Source organism: Oncorhynchus mykiss, chromosome 18 (assembly GCF_057628025.1).
Source record: "Oncorhynchus mykiss isolate SJ-2025 chromosome 18, ASM5762802v1, whole genome shotgun sequence".
Lineage (NCBI taxonomy): Eukaryota > Metazoa > Chordata > Actinopteri > Salmoniformes > Salmonidae > Oncorhynchus > Oncorhynchus mykiss.
The window spans coordinates 42999281-43014473 of NC_143039.1; the positions used below are offsets into that span (position 1 = coordinate 42999281).

Here is a 15193-nt window from a genome sequence, read left to right on the forward strand (position 1 = left end):
TTGTGATTTAATCCACATGGGAAAGAGAGGGCTGCACTTGAATAAGGGGAGGCTGTCTAAAGTCTGTTTTTACAATGAAGTTATGGGTACAAATGTTCTTTATGGTGTGATTATGGGTAGTGATTGTAATTCGATTTTGTTATTTTAAGTTGTTTTGTTTCATTTTTTAACCAGTAGTGTTGTTGTTTTTACACATTAGTCATGTGTCAAAATGGGGGAATTACCAGTCTTTTGAGGTTTTTGGATTGAAGTTTACACACCTTGAGTGATATGTAGGGATGTATTGAGTGATATATGAAGTAGTGTATTGTTGCGTTGTTTGTTCTGTATTGCTCTGACACAAATTTCACCAGATTGGGTCTCCTGGATGACCGGGATAATTTCCTGATCTTATGACTCTGCGATGAGGTTGACAGTGTGATAAGGGGAGTAAGCTAATTTGGAAAAATTGTTTCAATGGAATCTGTTGTTATTCTTTCTTTACTTTTGTTTTAGAAATTTGTATTAATAATATTGCTCAATATTAGTAATAATTTGTCATGTAGTCAATGCTTGTCTGTATTTCCTGATTCAGAAGTGAACTGAACTAAACTGTTGTTCTTATCTGTCCTTTCTCGAGATTATGGAGAGATGGCTACAGTTGGTATCTAAATGCATGCAAGGGTTATTTGACCAAACGGTGTGGACCTCAAAACACCTCTAACCGGCTGAAGAAATGGCGTTCACTACAGCCTTGTCCTGCACCACTTCTATCGAGAGACCTGAATCCGAGCCAGCAACCAGTGTACAGCATCCAGTTGAAGCTATCGACACCCTTTTCTCTCATGCCTTTTCAATCAGGTGTACAACAGAAGTCCACGTGGAGTGAGAATGGAGAGAGATCCGTTCCAAAACATCTCATGTTGCTGGTGTACTGGTTGGCAAATGGACATAGTAGTAGTTGAGGTGGGGCTCAGGTGAGACATTGAAAATGGGACATTGTCATTGGCCATACACTTTGAACTGTGAAGCTATCTGAAGAAGAAAAATTAAGAAATGCCAGAAGATTACCGGGAAAGGGAGGGGGTTGGTCAACAGTGCCCGTAATTGATTTAGACTGAAATTGTTAGTTGGGGTATCAGTTTGATTGAGGAGGTTTACACACTGCTACATTTATAGTAATTTAGGCTAAGAATGCATTGAGATACTGATCTGTATTTATAACCCTGATGAGATAGTTAATTGGGTTAATTATAAGGTGAATATATTGTATGTTAATATAAATGTACATTCGCCCAGTGCTGATGTGTGTTAAGTTGAGGGTGTTCATTTTGAGGGATAGAACCAATGTGAATCACTGAGCAAAGTCATTCTAAATTTTGGTAGGATAATTCGTTGGGTTTTAATTATGATTTGGAAGCTGAATGGTTGGAAAAACTCCCTAGAAAGGCCAAAACCTAGGAAGAAACCTAGAGAGGAACCAGGCTCTGAGGGGTGGCCAGTCCTCTTCTGGCTGTGCCGGGGGGAGATTATAACAGAACATGGCCAAGATGTTCAAATGTTCATAGATGACCAGCAGGGTCAGATAATAATAACCAAGGTGGATGTAGAGGGCGCAACAAGTCAGCACCTCAGGAGTAAATGTAAGTTGACTTTTTATAGCCAATTATTCAGAGTTAGAGACAGCAGGTGCGGAAGAGAGAGAGAGTCCAAAACAGCAGGTCCGGGACAAGGTAGCACGTCCAGTGAACAGGTCAGGGTTCCATAGCCGCAGACAGAACAGTTGAGACTGGAGCAGCAGCACGGGCCAGGTGGACTGGTGGACTGGGGACAGCAAGGAGTCATCAGGCCAGGTAGTCCTGAGGCATGGTCCTGGGGCTCAGATTCCACCGAAAGAAGAGAGAGAGAGAAAGAGCGAAAAAGAGAGAGAAAGAGAGAGAAAAAGAGTGTGAGAAAAAGAGAGAGAGAATTAGAGGGAGCATACTTAAATTCACACAGGACACCAGATTTAAACATGAGAAATACTCCAGATATAACAGACTGACCCTAGCCCCCCGACACATAAACTATAAATACTGGAGGCTGAGACAGGAGGGGTCGTTGAGACTATTCTCGGCATGCCTTGGTGAATAGAGAGGGAGAACTCTGATCCTGAGAGTGAAACTGATCCTAATCTATTTGATTTATATCCATTGCCAAATTGCAATTTTTGATGATAATAATAATACTCAGGAACTATAGCAGTCCATAGGCGTTGCCTTGTACATAGTGGGATCATGATGCTTGTCCTGGGTCATGTTCATTGGGCACTAAACAGAAGAAATGTTACTTAAACAGGGAGTCTACCTGTATTTGTCCAACAAGATGTGCTCATTTTAGTATTTACAGATGGTGCTATGGGGATGGAAATGGTTATTTCTACCATGCTGACCAATGGGGGTAGGCTCAGTGTCGACATGATTATTTTTTTTGTACTGATGTAAAATGTACTCTGATTTAGATGGCTGAGAATTTCTTAAATTATATTTTATTGTTCATACCAACACTGTTGAGTTGGCCGGTTTCATTATTGCAATAATTAATCGATATTAAATAAAGATCATGGTTTGAAAAAATTACCAAGTCTCTCTCAGTACTGAATTTCCACGACAAACTCCACTGAGTAGTACACAAGGGCATGATGTCCTCTAGTTGATGCTATCATAAAGGTCATTCATTATATTCTAACTATGATTATTGCACTATTCTAGTGTAATGGCTTCAATATCTTAGCAAGAACAGAAAAGCTATTATTGACCAACTATCCTGAAAATTACGTTCATCAACCCCGATGCTACGGATGAGGACACCAACGTGTACAAGACGTCCTGCTACAACCTCCACAGAGCAATCAAACAGGAAAAATTACAATATAGGACAAGGTGGAATCCTATTACACTGGCTCCAATGCTCAACACATGTGGCAGGGGCTACAGTACATTACAGTAGACCTAGCCGTTCTCCATTACTGTGCCTCTACTAGATGACAAAAACAACACCGAGCAGTGCACGAGGGGCTCCGCTGTCCCAGAGGACTGGGTGATCTCGTTCTTCGAGGCCGGGGTTTTTAATCTGGTCAACACTTGCAAGGCCACAGAGCCATTAAGGTATTCCAGGGTGCATTCTCAGAGCATGCGATAGACTCACACTCATTTTCGACTGCTCCTTGTCTCAGTCTGTAATCCCCACGTCTCAAGCTGACCCCCATCATTCCTGTTCCCAAGAACTCTAAGACTACCTGCCACAATGACTACCGCCATGTAGCACTAACAACTGTAATCATGAGGTCCTTTGAAAGGCTGGTCATGCCACACATCACCTTCATCATCCCAGACACCCTAGACCCATTCCAATTTACACACTGCACCAACAGATGATGCTATCTCAATTGCACTTTACACTGCCCTCTCCCACCTGGACAAGAAAAATATGTACAGTGCCTTCAGAAAGTATTCATACCCATTGAGTTATTACACATTTTGTTGTGTTACAGCCTGAATTCAAAATGGATTAAATTGTTATTTTTTCTCACTCATCTACACAAAATACCCATTATGACAAAGTGAAAATGAAATACAGAAATATCTCATTTACATAAGTATTCACTGAGTCCATACATGTTAGAGTCACCTTTGGCGGCGAAAGCAGCTGTGAGTCTTTCTGGGTAAGTCGCTAAGAACTTTGATTGTACAATGTTTGCACATTATTATTTTTAAAATTCTTCATGTCAAGTTGATTTATGATCATTGCTAAACAGCCATTTTCAAGTCTCGCCATAGATTGTTAAGCCATTCTATGTCAAAACTCTAACTAGGCCACCTCGGAACATTGAAGGTTGTCTTTGTAAGCAACCAGTGTATATTTGGGCTTGTGTTTTAAGTTATTGTCCTACTGAAGGGTGAATTTATCTCCCAGTGTCTGTTGGAAGCAGACTGAACCAGGTTTTCCTCTAGGATTTTGGATGTGCTTAACTCTAGACCATTTATTGGTATCCTGAAAAACTCCCTAGTTCTTGCTGATGACATAACATGATGCAGCCACCACCATGCTTGAAAATATGAAGAGTGGTACTCAGTGATGTGTTGTGTTGGATTTGCCCCAAACATAACGCTTTGTATTCAGGACATTAAGTTAAATTTCATTGCAGTTTTACTTTAGTGCCTAATTGGAAACCATTCAAAGTGTAATTAATAACTTTACCATGCTCAAAGTTGTATTCAATGTCTGCTGTTTTTTTTACCCATCTACCAATAGGTGCCCTTGTTTGCGAGGTATTGGAAAACCTCCCTGGTCTTTGTGGTTGAATCTTTGTTTGAAATTCACTGCTCGACTGAGAGACCTTACAGATATGTGTGGGGTACAGAGATGAGGTAGTCATTCAAAAAATCATTTTAAACACTATTATTGTCCACAGAGTAAGTTCATGCAACTTATTATGTGACCACTTATTAAGAATCTATGGGATCGGTGTCCCTATACCGGAACGGTTGTTGCTAACGTGTGTAATGTGACTAGGATGGTGTTGTAAGTAACAGCAAACTTTCCAGGACATAGTGTCACGACTTCCGCCGAAGTTGGTCCCTCTCCTTGTTCTGCCGGTGTTCGGAGATCGACGTCACCGGTTTTCTAGCCGCCACCGATCCACGTTTCATTTTCCATTTGTTTTGTCTTCATTGTACACACCTTGTTTCCATTCCCATAATTAATTGTTCCTTATTTAACCTTTGGTTTCCACCATGGTTTTGTGTGTGTTTTTATTCATTGTAAGTTGGTCTCATTTGTGAGCTTGAGTATTTTCCTTTGTGGAATATTTGTTGTTATGAGTAAAGTTACGTTTATTACTCATCTCTGTGTCCTGCGCCTGACTCCACTTTACCTACACCTAGACGCCTTACAGATAGACATGTCTTATATGGGCAGAACGCTTACATTCTTGTTAATCTAACTGCACTGTCCAATTTACAGTAGCTATTACAGTGAACAAGTAACATGAGGCGGCCTCCCGGGTGGCGCAGTGGCCATCATAGACTCTGGGTTCGCGCCCAGGCTCTGTCGTAACCGGCCCTCGACCGGGAGGTCCGTGGGGCGACGCACAATTGGCCTAGCGTCGTCCGGGTTAGGGAGGGCTTGGCCGGTAGAGATGTCCTTGTCTCATCGCGCACCAGCGACTCCTGTGGCAGGCCGGACGCAGTGCGAGCTAACCAAGGTTGCCAGGTGCACGGTGTTTCCTCCGACACATTGGTGCGGATGGTTTCCGGTTTGGATGCGTGCTGTGTTAAGAAGCAGTGCGGCTTGGTTGGGTTGTGTATCGGAGGACGCATGACTTTCAACCTTCGTCTCTCCCGAGCCCACGAGGTACTGAGATGCAGTGATGAGACAAGATAGTAGCTACTAAAACAATTGGATACCACGAAATTGGGGAGAAAAAGGGGTAAAAGAAAAAAAAAAATATATATTAAAAAAAGAAATGTCCGGTGAGAGAGAGGCAGGTTGAGGTTTCCAGGGTTAGAGTAGTGCAGAAGTTGTCATATGCTGAGGCAGTGAAGAAAGTAGAGGAAGATGGGTCAAGGGGGAGGGATCCTGAGAGGAGTGGTGTGAGCAGCAGATCTATACCAGAACAGAGGGATAGGCCAACAAGTGATATATGTTTCAGTATGATTAGATTTTTTGCATTTATAGTAACGGTTATCAACTGTATCAATCAATCAATCAATCAATCGAATGTATTCATAATGCCCTTTTTACATCAGCCGATGTCACAAAGTGCTGTACAGAAACCCAGCCTAAAACCCAAAACAGCAAGCAATGCAGATGTAGAAGCATGGTGAGCTGTACTGCAGGGATGGAACGTAAAGTCGTAGAAAATTGAGGTTGTGGTGGTGCTGCACAGAGGTATTTTGGTGTGCGAGACTTGGGTGTGCGAGACATCAGAAGAGTTTCAGGGTGTGTTAAGTGGTGGTGTCCCATCCATCCAGGTTATTGGCCTGAGGTAGGACTAAATACATTTTCATAGTGGAGTAGGGTGGTGTTATTTTTATGTTATTTTAAATTTTATTTTTTGTATTTTTTTTTGTGAGTGTAGTGTTAGATGGTAGGGTATTTGTTTATTTATTTATTTTTCAAGCAAAGTTAGTAGGTGGCGGTAACGCAACATATTGGATGCCAACTGCTGTTAAACCTCATAGAAGAAGAAGAAGAAGAAGAAGAACAACAACATCATCATCATCATCATTATCAACAGCAACAACAATAGGGTAGGGGAGCCCTGGGATATTGAAATATCTTAAGTAGGAGATCGGAAATCGTGGCGAGTAGTGCGGACAAAATTGAGAAAAAATTCGGGGAAGCAACAGCTGTGTTGGAATGCTAACAAGATGGGTGTCAGATCTGATGACATGGAGTGGGAGGATGAGGGTCAAGGAATGAATGAAGAAGCAATGTGAAGGTTAAGTGCTGTAATTGGTGGTGTTGGGGATTTATTTGGTTTAGAATTTTATTTTCATGGTAGTACATAGTTGGTCTGATCATGATTGATCGACATTCCAGCACAGTAGGTGGCGGCATGCACTTTGAACGTTGGTTTGTGGACCGCCATGATACCACAGAAGAAGAAGGCGGTGATGAAGAGAGGAGACCATGTTGAATTAGCGTTTTATATGGAGTGAATTTAATCTAACAGTGACATAAGTAATTGATCTTCCGCAAACATTTATGATATATAACATCAAAGTGAGAGAAAGGTGAGTACTTCGTGGTGTTCTATTCAATTAGTATTATACAGATTTGATAAAGTCGACGTTAGCTTGTCAGCTAGATAATATAGCCAGCTAACATTCAGACATGGAAAACGACAGCCCAATGCACAAGCCATCCAAGTTAACTCATCTGACTAGCTAGTTTATAATAACCCCTTTCATCAGTGATGTAACGATACCTAGATGGCTTACTAAATTACTATTTAGATTATTCAGATAGCTTAACATACTAGCCGACTTGCATGTTTATGTCAAAGCTATGTGGCTAACGTCATTAGATAGCTAGTAATATAAGTTAACTGGCTAACTAAAAATCTTCCTCTCAAGTTGGCCAGATAAATGGCATTTTGTAGCGTCAAATCGCTATTAGTCAGGTTTGAATTACTTTTTGCAGTTGGCACAATTGATATAAGTTGGCTAACAACTGACTGGTAACATTGGCTGTCTTTTTTTTAAACCTTTATTTGACCGATAAGGACATCCCTGTTCGTTAATGTTAGCTAGCTAGCTAAAGACGGTGACGTGTTTTGTTGTCCATACATTTGCAATTCACTTTCATTTAAGTTAAGGTGCTTCTAGCTAACGTTAGCTAATTTCCTCAAAGTAACTTCAAAGTTCGCAAGTGATTACGTCTATAAAGTAGTCCCACGTTGTTGACGACATCGCCCAACGTTACTCTCCTGTTGTCTGGGCTCATACTGCTTGTAGTGTAGGCAACTCCTATGTGCTCATGCAGTACACCAATGGGTTGGAGTACACTACAGACTGATCCACCAAGCCAACACTAGAAAAGCAATTTTACGCCATATACATTTTTGACATGATGTAGTTAGGGATTTGAATATAACATTTGTGCATATATTCTACATTGTATTATGCGGTTTTAAAGCTAGTCTAGGGCTTATATAGTATTCACTCTGACTTTACTTCTAAAATCAAATTCTCCTTCTTCCTGTCAGGTGGAACAGGTTTGAGTTGCTGAATACACCACCACTCACACACACAGCTACACACGTTGACAGAAAAGCTGAGAGTGGAGGGAGACTCACCTGGAACAGAGGGGACAGACCGAAAGGAGCCCAAGGGGAACTTAAAGCTGCGTTGCTTTTGGACTACAGTTACCCTTGTTTGATTTTCAACATCAGGAAGCTACTTTAACACGTGGATGGACATATACAGACAGAGTGGAAAACAAATGTTGAACAATAAGAACATTATTATTTTGATGAAATATTTGTACAAAGGACATCGATGTTGAGCAATTCAAATGGACTTGATGCAAAACAAGGAAATAAAAATATGTAAATGTACGTTTGAACAAAGATTCTATTACAGATGCTATTCCCCCGCTTCAAATAGCAGTTCTATTGCAGGAATTAAACTTTGATTATTGTTCACATATAATGTTCTATATTGTGTGCAGGTGCCGTATATTTATGCATTTTAATGCATATATCTCTTCATTTGGGAGAGCTCTTGTATAAATGCTATTTTTTTTTCATACGGCAGTAAACTCTGTTGAAGGGGACCGAACTGCACGTACATATATATGTAAAAACGACAGACTTCTGTTGTAAAATCTTTGGACAAAAAAACAAGATAATATTTGTTAATGCTTTATTAGACTCATCTACTTTTGAAGAGGCTTTTTAAGGGGGCAAAAAAACAGAAAATATTAATATTTTGAGAATAAAAACAGGAAAGCGGAAATGGCAGCTGCCAGAACAGAGAACCTTGGTCCTGTCGTCCTGGGACTGAACAAGCAGAACGGGCAGCTTAGGGGGCTGCCTAAACCGGCTTCTCCCCAATCAGGACCCCTCGTCCTGGGCTCTCTGTCAGACGAGGCCACAGGTGCATCCCAGAAAGCGGGTGCTGCCCAGGAGGGAACTGGGATTAGGTACACATTTCTCTCACACCCCTGTTTCACCCAGTGACTGAAACAATTGTGTTCTGCTCATAGTTTATTATACCTTCATACCAGGTTTTAGAAGTGATGACCCAGTAGATTCTGTTTTAGAAATCAGTAGTGCAGGTGTTCTTTTAATTGCTCTCTTCTGCTCTGTCAGGTTTGGTGATGACTGGAAAAAGAGCCTACAGCTCCCTCCCAAAGACACCAGGGTCAGAACCTCTGTAAGTCATGGTACAATGCAGCATGCTTTTTCACTAGCTCATGGATTTTCCCGGTATCATTTTAATCAAGTCTGTTACTTCTGTTGTCTAACCTCTTTCTTGCTGTGTCCCAGGATGTAACGTCCACTAAGGGAAATGAGTTTGAGGACTACTGTCTGAAACGGGAGCTCCTGATGGGCATCTTTGAGATGGGCTGGGAGAAGCCCTCCCCTATCCAGGTACGACACTCACTGGGAGAGTCTCTGCCCAAAGATGACCTGTTGAAACTGGGGGATTCCCTTGCTGTAAATTGGCTCCTGATTCTGATGCCTATAAAGATGCTCCAGAACTTTTGTATAATTTCAGCAGGTAGTTTTGAAAGTGGTGCTCGAGCGTGTGTACTATGTCATCCAATGATGTACTACGTCATCCATTTCGTGTGATGTATTACCTCCCACAAAAATGTGTACAATATGTTGCAAATTTGTTGAGCTTAAGATCCCGGACTGCATCTTGAGTTATAACTGAAGTCTTTGGACTTAGCTTTTGTAGTTAGATATTTTTTGATAAAATTCCATTAAACCAGAGTTTGTCACTTTCAGGAGGAGAGCATTCCCATAGCCCTGTCAGGACGAGACATCCTGGCCCGAGCCAAGAATGGAACAGGGAAGAGTGGGGCCTACCTCATCCCCATGCTGGAGAGAATAGACCTGAAGAAGGACTATATACAGGGTGAGTCAAGGCTCTTCACGTTACTCTTTCCCTCCTTTTATACTCAACTTGTCTACTACAACAATAGTCTTATGTCATTCACAGTGCTTTATTAAAGTGTTATAGACTACTGAAAAGGTATTCAAGTTATGTTTCATCTATGTTTAAGCAGGAATGCGTGATTCAAGATATTTTGATGTAGAACGTAATCCAGTTGTTGTCATGCATTTTGGGTTGACAATTAGGCTATTGTTACATTTTACTGTTAAAATATAGATGAATTTGTGTACACTAATTATAGGCATGTTTTATTTGGGTCCAATTCACCACTTGAGTAAGTGGAAACTCAAAACACATTAGCTAGATAGCTAACTTAAATATAATAGCCACTGGTAGTAGCCATATTAAGCTTAACAGTACATTTTAATGTCCTAAAAATAACTTTGCAGTTGTAGCCTACTACCCAATCAGGCCCATGCTTTCGTAATGTCCAATGCGGATTTCGCACACTCCATATCCCAAAGCTTTATAAAATAGTTGCTATAGAGCTAAAAATTGAGAGTTGAGAAATAAAACATATACCTACAGAAATCGGAGAACCTCCTCTCTTCAACTGTGACAAGTATATTTTCCTGCAATTGTAGTTTTAAATGTTATACAATCAAAATGTTTTTTTTCCCCCTAGAGCAAAGTGGGAGAGGTAGGGAAAGTGGGTTGATCATCACAGCAGCGGGCCCCAGGGAAACAGGCAGAGCGTCAGGGCAGACACTTTCATTACAGGAATCATGAGCATAATGCACTTACTGCTTGACCAAATCATGTTTGAGTGAGGTGACCATGTAGAATGGGCAGCTCTCACCGACAAATAAAACATTTAAAGTAAATGTCCAGTGAAAATCTTACTTTAGAAGTTCGTATTCTTCGTAAGTCATACCCAGATAATGTTGTTGACTCATCCTATACTCATATTTGTGGCCAAAGCATACATTGGAGAGAGAAAAATACTTTTGAGGAGTTTTTAAAAACATTTTTGATTTTTTTTAAATCTAAGACTTTTTCAAAAATGCTTGCTATTTCTTCATGGAGTATAATGGCTCCCAAGTGGCTCACCGGTCTAAGACACTGCATCTCAGTGCAGACCCTGGTTCGATTTCAGGCTTTATCACAACTGGCCATGATTGGGAGTACCATAGGGTGGCGCACAATTGGCCCAGCGTCGTCCCGGGTAGGCCGTCATTGTAAATAAGAATTTGTTCTTAACTGACTTGCCTAGTTAAACAAAATAAATAAATGTCATACTCCTGAGGCAGATGAGCTGGCCAATCAGCGGGACACTTGTATTAATACCTTATGACTGGTATGTGCCCACACCATTCTGTTGGGGTATGCCCAAACCATTCCAACACAGAAAATATCCTTTTTAGCATACCTAATTACCATTGTTAGTAATTCTAGGTCATAATTCAATGAAATATGGGAGCACTGAACACAATGTTCCTTCAAAAGAATTTCAGCACCGAGCAAATTTCATGTCTGCTGAGCGCAAACTTTAACATTGCGGAAATTCTGTTCAACTTCAGCACGTGTTTACTGTGAACATTGAGGCTGTACCCGCTTTGTTAGTTTTAACTGTGGCCAAGTAGACTACTTTGTGTTTTTGATCATAATCTAGGCCTACCAGAGTGGCCTACCATCAAAAACAATGGAGAAAATGCATCCCATAACATTTTAACATGGAAATAACGGTTCTATCATTCAGCCTACATTAGCAGCAAATCTGTGGTGTTCAATGTTGGCCTACATTATATGAGACTTTTGGGAGAAAATCATGCAGGGCTTGACATTAACCTGTTTATCCACTTGTCCTTCAGACAAGGAGTTGACTGAAAATGTTGTTTGATGCAGGAAACCACTTTACAAAATAAAATGCATTATTATTCCCATACCATTATCACAGAGAATCAGACAAATTATGCTACCCTCTGCCTATTGGCTACTTAGCCTATTCAAGCCTGTCTGAAAATATTGCACTGCCCCTTTAAGACAAAAATCTTTACCTGACTTGCTTTTCAAAGATGTCTAGAAATGTACATATTTTGTGCTCTAGTAGGAAGCCATCACTCCACTATCGCTGACTACAAATGATCTATAACTGGGCTAATAACTCACTAACTAGAAAATAATATGAACAAAATGTGTACATCTCAAAACAAGCGCATCTATTCACGACTGCTCATGCTGTAAACAGTTCAAGGTAAATGGCGGAGATCCATATATGGCAATAGTCTATTTGCATATAGGCCTAGTGCAGCTCTGATGGTTATACCGCACCGGTCTGTGTAGAGTACGGGCTGAGTCTGTCAATGTAATAAAATCATACTCCGATGCGTCCTGCCTACATCAAAATGTCTTGCCTAGTTAGTTTTGCATGTTTGGTATTGCATAGTTAATTTTGTTTCGGTATGTTGATGAGGAAAACTCTGGAAAGTTGAGTGAAGTTCAGTCTGGTGCTTAGAGGGAACCTTGACTGGACAGTTTAGCTCACACAGTCAAGTCAAAGGGTAGCAAAATGCGACTAAATGGTCACTGTTTGGAGCCATACTCCTACTACTCTGTCAAATCACATTTGTCTTACACTTGCCCTATCTATACCTCTCACCCTCTCCCAAGCCATTGTGATGGTGCCCACTCGTGAGCTGGCCCTGCAGGTTAGCCAGATCAGTATCCAGATCAGTAAGCACCTGGGCGGCGTGAAGGTCATGGCCACCACGGGCGGCACCAACCTGCGAGATGACATCATGCGCCTGGACGAGACTGGTAATTACCCAACAGCAGTCATCACATTCCGTTACTAAATACCAACAATGGAACATTGTGATAAATACAGTGCATTTGGAAAGTATTCAGACCCCTTTACATTTTCCACGTTTTGTTACGTTACGGCGTTAATCTACACACAGTACTCCACAATGACAAAGCCAAAATAGGTTTTTAGACATTTTTACATGTGTGTATTCTACCTTTCAACAGTTTGAGGTCACTTAGAAATGTCCTTGTTTTTGGAAGATAAGCTATTTTTTTTGTCCATTTAAAATTACATCAAATTGTTCAGAAGTACAGTGTAGACACTGTTAATGTTGTAAATGACTAATGTAAATGGAAACGTCTGATTTTTTTTTTATGGAATATCTAAACTCAGCAAAAAAAGAAATGTCCTCTCACTGTCAACTGTGTTGATTTTCAGCAAACTTAACATGTGTAAATATTTGTATGAACATAAGATGCAACAACTGAGACATAAACTGAACAAGTTCCATAAACATGTGACTAACAGAAATTGAATAATGTGTCCCTGAATAAAGGGGGAGGGATCAAAAATAACAGTCAGTATCTGGTGTGGCCACGAGCTGCATTAAGTATTGCAGTGCATCTCCTCATGGACTGGACCAGATTTGCCAGGTCTTGCTGTGAGATGTTACCCCACTCTTCCACCAAGGCACCTGCAAGTTCCCGGACATTTCTGCAGGGAATGGCCCTAGCCCTCACCCTCCGATGATGCAATGACAACAAGCTCAGTCTGCTGATGCTGTGACACATGACGGACTAATCCAAGTTTATCATTTTAAAAGGCTAATCGATCATTAGAAAACCCTTTTGCAATTATGTTCGCACAGCTGAAAACTGTTGTTCTGATTAAATAAGTAATAAAACTGGCCTTCTTTAGACTAGTTGAATATCTGGAGCATCAGCATTTGTGGGTTTGATTACAGGCTCAAAATGGCCAGAAACAAGTAACTTACTTTCTTATTATATAAACTTATTTTTCTACTGTATTATTGACTGTATGTTTGTTTTACTCCATGTGTAACTCTGTTGTTGTATGTGTCGAACTGCTTTGCTTTATCTTGGCCAGGTCACAATTGTAAATGAGAACTTGTTCTCAACTTGCCTACCCGGTAAAATAAATAATTGGACAATTTTTCCATTAAAAATCAGCTGTTTCCAGCTACTATAGTCCTTTACAACATTATTAATGTCTATACTGTATTTCTGATCAATTTGCTGTTATTTTAATGGGCAGATGATTTGCTTTTCTTTCAAAAACAAGGACATTTCTAAGTTACCCCAAACTTTTAAACAGATTGTGTAAGATAAGTGTTCAGACCCTTTGCTATGAGGTGAAATATTGAGCTCAATGGAAATTGGATGCACCTGATCATCCTTGATGTTTCAACCGCTTGATTGGAGTCCACCTGTGGTAAAATCATTTCATTGTACATGATTTGGAAAGGCACACACCTGTCTATATAAGGTCCCACAGTTGACCGTGCACGTCAGCAAAAACCTATCCATGAGTTCGAAGGAATTATCCGTGAAGCTCCGAGACAGGATTGTGTCGAGGCACACATATGGGGAAGGGTACCAAAACATTTCAGCAGCATTTAAGGTCGCCAAGAACAGTGGCCTCCATCACTCATAAAAAATGGAAGAAGTTTGGAACCACCAAGGCCTGGCCAAACTGAGCAATTGGTGAAGGGCCTTGGTCAGGGAGGTGACCATGAACCCGATGGTCACTGAAGATTGAAACCAAGATGGAACTCTTTGGCCTGGTTACCAAGTGTCGCATCTGGAGGAGAACTGGCACTATCCCTATGGTGAAGCATGGTGGTGGCAGCATCATGCGGTGGGGATGTTATTCAGCGGCAGGAACTGGGACTAGTCAGGATCGAGGGAATGATGAATGGAGCATAGTACAGAGATCCTTGCTAAAAAGCTACTCCAGAGCACTCAGGGCCTCGGACTGGGGCGAAGGTTCACCTTCCAACAGGACAACGGCCCTAAGCACAAAGCCAAGACAACGCACGAGTGGCTTCGGGACAAGTCTTTGAATGCCCTTGAGTGACCCAGCCAGAGCCCGGACTTGAACCAGATCGAACATCTCTGGAGAGACCTGAAAATAGCGGTGCAGCGACATTTCTTTTCCAACCTGACAGAGCTTGAGAGGATTTGCAGAGAAGAATGGGAGAAATTCCCCAAATACAAGTGTGCTGAGCTTGTAGCATCATTCCCTGAATATGTCTGAATACTTATGTAAATGATATTTCATCTTTTTTTTTTTTTTTTTTTAAATGTATACATTTGCAAACATTTCTACACCTGTTTTTGCTTTGTCATTATGGGATATTGTGTGGAGGTTGCAAGCTGAAGAACACCATCCCAACCGTGAAGCACTGTGGTGGCAGCATCATGTTGTGGGAGTGCTTTGTTACAGGAGGGACTGGTGTACTTCACAAAATTGATGGCATCATGAGGAGGAAAATTGTGGATATATTGAAGCAACGTCTCAAGACATCAGTCAGGAAGTCAAAGCTTGGTCGCAAATGGGTCTTCCAAATGGACAATGACCCCAAGCATACTTCCAAAGTTGTGGCAAAATGGCTTAAGGACAACAAAGTCAAGGTATTGGAGTGGCCATCACAAAGCCCTGACCTAAATCCCATAGAGAATTTGTGGGCAGAACTGAAACGGCGTGTGTGAGCAAGGAGGCATACAACCCTGACTCAGTTACACTTGCTCTGTCAGGAAGAATGGGCAAAAAT

The 15193-nt window shown here is 41.1% G+C and overlaps 1 protein-coding gene across 4 annotated transcripts in view; it reads left to right on the forward strand.

The window, feature by feature from the left end:
• Positions 1-6199: 6199 nt before the first annotated feature.
• LOC110496082 (putative ATP-dependent RNA helicase ddx6) overlaps positions 6200-15193 on the forward strand; it is an 85003-nt gene continuing 76009 nt past the window's right edge. For all 4 annotated transcript variants that reach the window (XM_036952544.2, XM_090208472.1, XM_090208471.1 and 1 more), the window contains exons 1-6: positions 6200-6758; positions 7733-8670; positions 8840-8903; positions 9017-9121; positions 9485-9614; positions 12264-12410. In XM_036952544.2, the coding sequence (XP_036808439.1) occupies positions 8483-8670; positions 8840-8903; positions 9017-9121; positions 9485-9614; positions 12264-12410 (634 nt within the window). In that variant the 5' untranslated portion in view covers positions 6200-6758; positions 7733-8482. The remainder of the gene's footprint in view (positions 6759-7732; positions 8671-8839; positions 8904-9016; positions 9122-9484; positions 9615-12263; positions 12411-15193) is intronic.